The 11,611-nt window shown below is 38.7% G+C and overlaps 1 protein-coding gene across 1 annotated transcript; it reads left to right on the top strand.

The window, feature by feature from the left end:
* The first annotated feature begins 4,036 nt into the window (after nucleotides 1–4,036).
* TRIB1 (tribbles pseudokinase 1) lies at nucleotides 4,037–11,076 on the top strand. The gene is made up of 3 exons (XM_063451067.1): nucleotides 4,037–4,724; nucleotides 6,463–6,755; nucleotides 8,750–11,076. The coding sequence occupies exons 1-3, from the start codon at nucleotides 4,422–4,424 to the stop codon at nucleotides 9,216–9,218; spliced, it is 1,065 nt and encodes a 354-aa protein (XP_063307137.1). The 5' UTR covers nucleotides 4,037–4,421; the 3' UTR covers nucleotides 9,219–11,076.
* Nucleotides 11,077–11,611: the final 535 nt, after the last annotated feature.

Genomic DNA, 11,611 nt, shown 5'->3' with positions numbered 1-11,611 from the left:
ACCACTCCTATCATCCAGAGCCAAGACTTCATTCAATAAGGAGTATGCAATGTATTTAACAAGAAAACCATGATATAAGTGTTACACGTAGAGTTTATTAAAACGAAAATATATTCAAAAATAGACCATTCCTGCCTATTTGTAGGTGTAGGTAACAATGTTGCACTCTCAAGGCTGCAGTGCAATGATAGTGAGTGTGACAGTCCACAATAAGTGTCCTTGGGGCAGACACCCAACGATATACATCCGCCTACATCAAATCCTCATAGATTGTAAGCTTGTGTGAGCAAGGCCTTCGTCACCTCTAACTATTCCCGTACAACGGTAAAGGACTGTGGAAAAAAACGCTAGTAATAATAATATTGATAATAATGATGTTTGATGTGAAATTTGTTGATCTGTACATGTAAATATATCTATGTTGTGGCATATGGTTTCCTGGTAAAACAGACTAGGTGCTCTAATTGGATTTGCACTGTTCCTCTGTATGAATTTTGTATGAACACTTGACAGCTGCTGTTAGCAATTAGCTATGTGGCTGCTTTGTGTATTGTGGTCAGTCTATTGGATATTGTATAGGGTGCCGATAGGGCAATACGCAGCTGTCTAGGAAATTGAATAATCTACACCCTGGACGTAGACACTCGATCAGTTATTCTTGAGCAGGAAAACAGAGTGCCACTTCCTTCATTAACATGCTAATCTAATTATCACCCTCAGCAGGAGACAAGCGTTTATATTCAACCATTGTTTCTGTTTTGTTTTTTGTTTGTTATTTTCTTTCCAGTGAATATTATCAGTTAAACCGCATTTACTATACTTGTTCGGGTTTTGAAAATGACAGATTCTCAACCTTAGTAAAAGAGTGCTTTAGAACACTTTCATTGTAAATAATGTTGCGATACAGCTCGGTTTAGTAGCAGCGTTGACTACGGCCTCTGGGAGCAGTTCCCTAGTTTAATGTTAAACAGTTTAGGAGCTATTGCACTGCCTGAAGACTACCTAAAGCCACACCGAAAATTCTGAATTAAAACTTTAGCCAATATCAAAATATCCCGCTGGACAGTGGTGGTTGGCTAAGAGTGCCGGCCATTTTGTTTTTGACAAACTTTCCCTAAATTGGTTGACTTAAAAGTGGGGCAGCAAAGCCGGAGATACTAGGAAACATAAAGTGCACAGAGCTGTAATTTTTATGATGTCACTTTTTACATTGCTCATAGTGTCCATTTATGACGTATGATGATGACCTTCCAGTTGGTCACAGTTCTGGCCTAACCCCAAGAAACTTTGTTAAAGCATTTATTGGATTGAAGCGTGGAGATGAGGAATGAAATCCACTTCCTGGGACTGAAAGCTTTCCATGATGTACAATTTCCAAAATACAATGTTCGATATCAAACATTCCTTTCACTGGAATAAATGTATTCACACACGTACAAGCACCCATGTGCAAGGCATTATGGGTATTCTGCAATGTATACTGCCTCAGCCTTGTTCATGATGTGAACCCAAATTAGAAATAAAAGGTTACAAAAGAATCCTATTTTAATGTTATTTATTTCAAATCAAAGCGCACTATAAGAGAGCCAAACTTGCCTCTGCTTCGATTTTCTGACAGCATATCAGTCTAATAAAACATTCTGAAATATGATGGCACTTTGCAATGAACACAAAGTGCTTTAACTCCGGAAGCGCTGCCATCTGTGAATGGAATCTCTCATTGATATTTTACATGATCAGATGACTCACGTTAGAAGACGCTCTTGGTAATAAAAGACTATACATTAGTAGCTGGAAAAGGTTGGACAATAAGCTCAAATGGCACTATCTGAGAACCTTGGAATATTGTACATAACAATTTCAGGACTAGACTTAAAGGGAAACTGTCATAATCTTCTATTTTATTGAAAATAAAAGATTTTATAATACTGCCTCTATTTATAGTATTTTCTAATGCACACATATACAAAAATACTTGGTTTTTTTTGTCATATGCAGGATTATTTTTTACCTTTGGCGACAGCCATTTGTACATTTTTCTTTTTTGTTCAAAAACTCCGTTCTCTCTGACCATAGACCATGCAATATCTATACATTCATGCAGGTCCCATACATTTCAGTTATGTACAGCGCTACGGAATTTGTTGGCGCTATGTAAATAAAATCATAATAATAATAATAATGCACTTTGAGCTGATTTCATACGTCCATGTATTGCAATACAGTTTTCTTTAGACAGTAAGCTCATAGCTATCCAGCTAAGTACTTTGTATAAAATAACGTTAATGGTTAGATATCAGTTCACAGGCTGCGCCCTATTTACCTTTATTTTGCATTAGTCTGTGTATATTTTACCGCCTTCTCCCTCAATTGTACAGCGCTGCAGAATTTGTTGGTGCCTTATAATTGCCAGTAATAATAATAACATTTTATTTATTTAATGATTTAGTTAATAATAAATAACTCTGAACTCCCTAAGGACTAAAGGCAAGTCGTGCATCCTTTGCAATTTAGATCCCAAATACCCCCTGCAGCAAGGAATGGCCTGCTTATCCAGTAATGGCAGTTCTATACAGCTTAGTAAATATCTGTACAATTTCTCTTAGTAAATATCTGTACTATTTCAATTTGATTTACAGCCTTTTAAACTAAATTCTTACAAGCGAATTATCGTTGGTGTTAAAGGAGATAAACTATACACATGTACAAGTACACAGCATAAATCAGCAAAAAACACAGCATAAACCAGCAAAAAAAAATATTATTCAACTATGAGTTTGTTAATTACAATTCACTAATGAAAAATAAAAAGTGACAAATATTTGATCTCAACTTTGGAATAGCAAGTTTAGCCCCGATGTAAATACAGTCCAGAGGAAATGCTGCTGTTATTTTCTATTACATTCTATATATGTCATTCACCCAAACACAATAGCAAATTTAAATATTTTTTTTAATTACAAAACATTTTCATATAAAGTTGTCCCCTGTCTTGTTTAGCATTGTTACTAATATTAAAGGCTACTTAGATTAATTTATTATAAAACAAAGATCAGCACTGTAAGTGGACAGGAATTCACAGCTGTCATATTTACCCATTTATTTTGTAAGTAAATAAGTGAATAAATAAATAATTCAAATGTTAAAACAAAAATAATAGATCACAATTGAACTGAGAGAACAGCTGAGCATCAGTGATCTCGCACCCCCCCTTCTGGAGAACCACGGTAACACTCCTCTGTTAAATTGAAACTCAGCACATGGAAGGGGGCTATTTACTAAACAGTAACTTGTAGACGATTTACAAATCACTTGTAAATCGTTTTCAAATCAGTAATTTGATCTGGGATAGTTTTTTTTTTTTTTCAAGTATTTTTCCATCTCACGACAAGAGATCACGGAATTTGTCAGAAAATTAGGGGTTAAAGAATGTGCCAATATTCTCCTTTTTAATAATTTATTGTGGGTTCCATGGAGAGGCTGACACCTATGTATAGCATATAAGGGAGAAGAATTGATGTCAGTATGATTAAAGTTTATCACTATACATTGTTTAAATTCTACCAGAGTCAAACCAGTTTAAATGCTGATGGTTCTGTATAAAGCAGTCTGCAGCTTACTCTCTACCAGAACTGCATCATCAGGAAAGTTTTGTATAATTAGAAAGAACCCAATGCATTTCGCTGTTTTTTTTTTTGCAAACAAAGTGTCTTTTTCTAACAGATTGTGCTGTGAGTGTTTGCAACATGTTGCACTGTGACATTCCATTCTGGAACTCCAAGGATTTTAAACCCTTCCAATGCCAGTGCATGATGCAAATGATAGCAACAGCACCTAGCAGGAGAGCTGTGCACAGAATGATGCAATACAGCAGAGTTTTGGGCCCCTCTGGCTGTGGGCTGTGGCCCCTAGGAAAGTATGTGTGCCTGTGTGTGTCAGAGCAGGGCTCCACCCCTCCCCATGACCTTTTTGTGAATAAATACAGCTCAGTCTGTCATTTAATGGTGATGATGTGATGGTGTATGATTGCACAACCCCTGGGGGATGGCTCTAGCAGCACATCCATACAATACACACACAGTGAGTCACAGGAGGGGTGGGTACAGTGTGTAATACTGTGTGTGATCACAGAGCTCAGAGAAACCAAATGCAGTGTGGAGCTCACAGCAGCTGCATGCACTAGTCTCACCCCCAGGACCCCCTGCCCTGCAGAGACTGGACAAGAAAGGGAGCAGAGCCACGTGCAGGGGGGATTTAAACTCTCTCTGCGCCAGGTGTCCTAGGGGATTTAAACTCTGCTCCAGGTGACATTGCATGCTGCCTGCACTGACCTAACCTGGACTCTGGGACCTGGCACTGGTGGATGTCTGCTGCTGCTGCTTTGTGAAGGCTTGTTTCCTTTGTTGCCTGTGGGTTTACCAATGATTGCCAACGTGCAGAGGGAGAGCCGGTTAGGGGCCCCTAGGTTGGCCCCCTGTAGACCCCGCTTCAAGAGACTGGAGAGTGATGAGCCTCCGGCTAAATGCCTCAGGCTCAGCGAGACCCCCCCGGACAGTGGCTTACTGCCCTCCCCTGGATCCCCTCACCCCCCAACCCCCCACAGTGGGACCCCTCAACACCAAGGACCTACCTGTCTTGGGAACTACCTGCTGCTACCAGCTGGGGACCGGGAACATGTCTCCAGAGCCCTGAACCTGCACACGGGAGAGGAGCTGCAATGCAAGGTGAGCCCAGGCCATGAGGGTGCCCCCTCTACCTACCTATATGCTGTACTTACCTACCTACTCACTGGGGTGCCTGCTTCCTGCGCCCACAAATACTGACCCCTGCACTTACTATGGGGTACCTATCTCCTGCTCTGCATTATATGGATATTGGGGTGCTGTCCCCCTCACTAACTCATTAGGGGTGTTTCACATTCATTCACAATGGACTGTTTTGTGTGATTGTAAACCTTCTCTTAGATGGCTAAATCTCTGCTGTTTGGAATGATTTTACACTTTTGGGGGATATGGGAGTAATTGTCGGCCTCCTCTGCAATTTGGGGGTATAGTTTGGTGGAACCTTTTATTTTTATTGGAGTGGGGTGATGTATACATATATCCTGTTAATACTCTCTGGGGACCTGGCTAATTGTTTCCTGCACTGGCTCTAGGGATCCTTCATGAATAAAAACAATGTATCACCTTTATACCTGTGCTCTTCAAATAGAGTAGACCCTATTGTCTCTGCACCCCCTCCCCCTCACAGTATCCATTAAGACCCCATTACCTTCTTAGGGCACACAATGTAATAGGACTTTTATATACACAGGGCAGCTGAGGCAGCCAGATTCTCTGCCAATTTATTTCTCCCCATGTAACTGTCAAGTGATGTACATATATGTGGTATTAGTGCCCCCTGCCAGCTCCCCTCCCCCCCCCCCCCCCCCCCCCACACACACATTGCTGTGTCCCTGCTTCTATGGTCACTCACCTCTAATAACAATAGTCATGACCTGCTGGGTTTAAACAGCTCTTTTCTGCCTGAGTGCTAACACAAAGAATTTGCAATCTCATTAGTCTAATCGTTGAATTTATCAAGCTAAAAAGCAGTCACATGCTAATTCTTGCAGTGTTGGCATATTCAAAACATTCCAAGCTCAGTCTGTCTCCCCACTTTATTATTTTCTAATTTAGTTTTTTATTTATTTATATTTTTACTTTTTTTTTTTGCTTTGAAATCAGGTAACAAGTGATGGTAGCTGCAGGGTTCAGTCTGGGGGGCCCTCTGTTTATTCTGTATTAGAATTTCTATCACACATTCTTTTACCAATTGTATATCTTAGTGTGGCTTGACAAATTACGTCAATGTTGAGCCTAGCCTGGTAGGCGCTGAAAGATGTGGAATACTGAACACTTATTTCTACTGCTTTCAGTCTTAGGCATGCCATAGGGAGTTTTGGATAATTCCCAATAGTGATTCTATTTCCCTTGGTTGCTGCTGGTTTCCCACAAAACACTGGTAATCTCTGATCATCCCATTAAAAACAAGGAGCCTCCTTTTTACTGATACATAATGTCTCTTGTGGTACATCCTGTTTGTTATAGTAATAGCTGTTTATTAAATGTTTACAGCTATATTAAATGTATGTAATATGGTGTGCCTTATCCTACAGTAGGGGGGAGCACTTTTTAGGAATCTCTTTCTTAAAGCAGCACAGCTCCAGTTGCTATTAACCAAGATAATAACTTTACCAAACTTTTATATTATACCCACCGGAGATTCTATATTTTTATTGGATACAAGTATTTTTATCGCCACTGGGATAATGGTAGAATTTTTTTCTTTCTCCCCAGTTTGTTCTCTAAATCTTGACACTCTACACATATTAAAGCTCAGTCTCTGTTAGAACTTTTGGTGCTGCATACATTTCAGGAATTTTAAATAATTCTGTTGTTTTTCCTGTCGTTGCCTTTCTAGGTCTTTTCATTAAAACACTACCAGAAACAGATCGAAGCTTACGTCCAGTTGCCCTGCCACCCAAACATCACAGGGGTAGCGGAAGTTATTCAAGGGGAGAGCAAAGTCTACGTGTTTTTCGAAAAGGACTATGGTGACATGCACTCTTACGTTCGGAGCTGCAAACGCCTGGGAGAAGAAGAGGCGGCCAAGTTATTCAAACAAATCATCTCTGCTGTGTCCCATTGCCACCAACATGCGGTTGTCTTAGGAGATCTCAAGCTGAGAAAGTTTGTGTTCTCAGATAAAGAGAGGTGAGAGATTGCTTTATGTAACAAAAACCATTACATTCAGTCTTGACATTTTGTAGCTAACAAACATCTGTAGTGCCAACCTTGTACCAGCACTGCCCTGCAGATTGCTAGCCTAGACTTTAAGGACCGGTCCTGGTTGATGGTGGCAAGTATTGCAATAATGCCTGATATAAGGATTTTTAAAATAAGTTTTATTGACTTTGAGAAATAGAATATTTCCAGGGCTATTAACGTTTTAAACCATGCGTGGCCTAGATAACATGCTGTTTTATAAATATTGGACCTGCTGCAATTTTCAGCTAACACAGGATGTTAAATGCCAGTGTTGATAGACACTTTACGACTGTCTTCTCTTTTAGCATGACATAATTTTGCATAACCGTGTGCATGCCTTCCTTGAGTTACACATTGCTCTACAAATGTCTGAATGTCACGGTAAAGGTGAATGTGGCTGGTTAAACTGTGTAAATACTTCGCTTTTTTATTTTACCGTCTTTCTCTTGCGCTCGACCTACAGACCTTTGCATATTTTGGATGTAATCTACCAGAGCTCTGGGATTAATGGGTCTGCACATAGCAATGACAACATTTGCTCTTCTGTGTAAAGTGCAGCAAGATTAGCCTTGCCAGGAGCCGTTTCTGTTTTCTTGTGGATGAGATATTTGCTAATGCAATGCCCTTGGTATGTGAACTGACTGAGATAAGTGCGAAGTCCCTTCACTGAAGGGAAAGGGCTGGTTATATTTGGGGCAGGACGATTGGATCTATGTAAGGCTTGCGGTTTTGGAGCTGTTTTTGGAGTTTAAATCCGAACGGCGTGCCAGATGCATGATATAAAAATAACAATAATAACTATATACCCGAGTGGAGCGATGCCTAACCAGAGCATTACAGATGCTGCCTCGGCCCCTGCAGGGATGTGTGGAAATATTTGATTGTGAGTTGACTAACAGTGGAGTCAGTTGCTGTCGAAAGAGTCACGTTGCAGACAGACAGCTCACTAATTTTGAAACTTGACATTGCAATGCTAATAATAATGCCGAACGCGTCACATTTGTCCACCGTGGGCTAAGCCATTCGTGACGGGTATGTAGTGTGATACAGGCACAGGTGCAAGTTTTGAGTCTGACAGCCGCTAGTGGCTGCCAAACAGTGGTGTGGAGTTTGAGTAATATTTTCCGTTTGCTGAACCGTAGGCACTTTGCAGAACAAGAGGTCAGGCTGAGGACATCAGGAAAATAGAGAAAGGGGCAAATTTACCAAGACGTGGAAGAAAAATAAAATACTTTTGTTTGTTATTAAGATTGTTAGCAACTTGCAACCGTGGCTCTCTAGAATAACAATGCAGTTTTATTTAAGTTTCCATTAAAAAAAAAAAAAGTTTACATTGAAAAAAAATAAAAAAAATTTGTCCAGCCTAATATCCCAATATATATAAATATATATATATACATATATATATTTATATTAAAAAAATTAACTTGAGCATTAACCTTAAAACCTTAACGGAAGGAAATCCCATTCCTAACTCTCTGCTTAAAATCCAATTTATTCCACTAGGCAGAGAAATATTTTTGGAAACAAAACTTTGATTACAAATAGGCCAGAATGTATTACTATCGGTTTCACTGAGATGGAAAACAAATAATTTCGGCATTCATTCCAATAATGTGAATGAGAATCGCTGTAGTCAGCACCCCCCAATTAATGACGTTCTCCTAGTCGTGAATATTTTAAGAATTTGTGTTGGCAGAGGAATCCAGCTGAAGATGCAGTTCCTGATATGACCACTAGAGGCTTCTGGTATAAGACATCCAGGTCCATCAGTTGCATTCCTCCAAATGTGACTCGATCTCTGCACATACATAAATATGTCTAATGAAAAAAACTCTCTTAACTGATTTCCAGCAATGCATTTCTTTTATGTTCTAAAAAACACTTTACGTTATTTTTTTTTCCTCAATAAACTGACCTAGTCATTCTTTTTATTCCAGGACTCGGCTGAGAGTAGAAAGTCTCGAGGACTCTCACATCATGAAAGGCGATGATGACGCTTTGTCGGACAAACATGGTTGCCCAGCTTACGTCAGCCCTGAAATCTTGAACACCACTGGAACTTATTCTGGGAGATCAGCAGATGTGTGGAGCTTAGGCGTGATGCTATTCACGCTTTTGGTGGGACGCTACCCATTCCATGATGCAGACCCGAGCACGCTGTTTTCTAAAATCCGCCGTGGACAGTACTGTATTCCAGATCACATATCTCCCAAAGCCAGGTGCCTTATACGCAGCCTTCTGAGGAAGGAGCCTTCCGAACGACTCACTGCAGAAGAGATTTTATTACACCCCTGGTTTGAAGCAGCATCTCAGCCAGGATACGCAGATCCGAACACTAGCAGTACGGACCAGCTCGTACCCGATATACCCCAAAACTATGATGATATAGATTCCTTCTTCTGCTAGTCCTCATCCCCGCTTCCAGGAATTCTATGTCCCCATTGACTGTACCTATGTGGCAGATTGGTCTTGGGACTGAAACAAAAAAAACTACAAATGTTGACCTCATGGTGCCGAGGCCTTGCTGTATTTGCCAATTTTATTATGCACCCTACTGACTTTGCCAATAATTATCCAGTTTGCAAGAGCTCTGGGGAAAATTTTTTGCTTTTCTTCAAATTAAGATTTTCAATTTCATTTTTTTTCCAAAAAAAAGAGAAAAAATCGCCACAGTAACAATTTGAGTTTCATTCATTCATTCAAATGTGAGATCAAAATGAAATGGACTGTATTAGTATAATTTGACATTGTGATAGTCTCAATGCTGATTAACCCTAACATTTTGTGACTACCAAAAGCAGTAAACATTGCACCCCTGCATTGTCCTTCGGAGGGTCAAACTTTTATGGTGTTTCTTGAAATACTCCTTCTGTAGCTGATTTATTTTTCACTGGGTCATTTTCTTAATGTAGGATTGGTTAAATATAAAATGTCCTGTTCTAAATCAAAATAATTATTACATACCGGTATCTGTTTTATAACACATTAACTCTACGAGTCATATGAAATTGCAATATATGGTTGCATTGTGGTCATGGTGCTAAAATTCTAGTGAAATTTGGTTTTCCTGCAATTGCCAAATGTTTTGGAGCCAATCTATTTCCCTATTTCTCATAGTTAAACAAAGATCTTGGAAATGAAATCTAGACTGACCTTAAAAAAGAAAATGTCCCTGTGATTTAGCATGGATTTTAGAAAGCTGTTCTGCATTAATTGTGTTAGTACAGTGGTTGGTAATAATTAAAAAATAAAATAAAATAAAAAGAACAAGACTTGCAATTACTGTCATTGGAGGAGATTTGTCCAATAACAGTCAGACAATTTATTTTACTTCATTGCAATAAAAGTAAGGTTGTTAGATGTTCACAATTTAATTTGGTAACAATATAATGTTTCCCGTGTAGTCATTATATCTCAGATATAAAATGGTGTCCATTATTACAAAATAAGGGAAACAACACTTTTTGGAGAGTAGAGAATTTCTGCCACACTCCCAGAATACCATGCAACGACATGCAAATGAGAGCACACAATATTATGGTTCCTTTTGGACCACCCTGCTGTTTTGTACACAGCTTTAGGACCAAAACAGAGATATGCATATGTGTGACGGCTCAGCCTGTCATTTGAACGCTTGTTTTAGGCGTATAAATCATATATATTGTTGCATGGCTCAACATTCTATAATGATTGCGTTAAAAAAACTCTTACATTTTTATAGGTAATCAATTATTTTCCCTTATAAATTACTTTTGAAACTCACGCAAATCAGGTGGAGCATCATTTAGCCCCTCCTACTTCCCCTTCATGAGGTATCTGCAAAAATTAAACAAAAATGCTCTAGTACCTATTAACGAAAATGTCTTTAAGAAGGCAGGTTTAAGTGTTTTTTTTTTTCTTTTCAAAATTATGCATGAGAGGAACTGCAAATGACAGATACGTTTTTTTTTTTCCCCCCTCCATTTTATTTCTTATTTTTGTTATTGTTGTACATTGAGAGATAAAATTTGTAGAGCAGAGATTTGTAATGTGAATAACTGTTGGCAAAACTGTCACAAAGTAAATCGTGAGCTAAACCAAGAGGACCCGCGGCCTCTTTTGCACTAACAGCTACACGGTTGTTTGACTTTTGTATCTGTGATACGTTGTACATAATGACAGTAGGCATTTGCTGAAAAAAAATTACCGAAAACACTATTGTGTAAATATGTTAAAAAATAATTATTGTTCAATTTGTAAGTACGTTGTAATAAATATTTTTTTTAAAAGTTTCTTTGTATTTTTTAACCTTCTTTAAAAAGTTCTAAAAGAATGCAATGTTTTCCTTCATTCTATTGGTTTCCATGGTGATTCTTAGTAGCATTAGTAGTAGGTAGTGACCCTTTGTTAATTACTTCTTAGCAGATCAAGAGAACTGGTGCAGGTATTAAGGTTTATTTCTATAGCTCACAGCCCAGCACTTAGCACGCTGATATGGCTAAGAATTGGTCACAGTATTTTAGTTTATATAACCAGTTCTTGACAAACCTTGCATACCTCCAAAAATGTTAGTCAATACATTGTTAAACACAGATCTGCACACACACCAGTCAAGCCATAAGACTTGCTTTTTTTCAGAAAAATCTCAAATTTGCAGTGATTTTACTACTGCAAGGGATTCTGGGTAGGCATATGGAAATAAGTTCAACAAAGAATCACATTGTTGCCCAATTATTTCATTTTAATCATGGATTCCTTGGAGTTTGTATTTGTATACAACAGTTTTGAAACACAACTCAGGAAGAGATACAAATCCAGTA

The sequence above is a fragment of the Pelobates fuscus genome, chromosome 4 (assembly GCF_036172605.1).
Source record: "Pelobates fuscus isolate aPelFus1 chromosome 4, aPelFus1.pri, whole genome shotgun sequence".
Taxonomy (NCBI): domain Eukaryota; kingdom Metazoa; phylum Chordata; class Amphibia; order Anura; family Pelobatidae; genus Pelobates; species Pelobates fuscus.
Note: the sequence above shows the minus strand (reverse complement) of the source record. Positions and strands in the feature narration are given on the sequence as shown.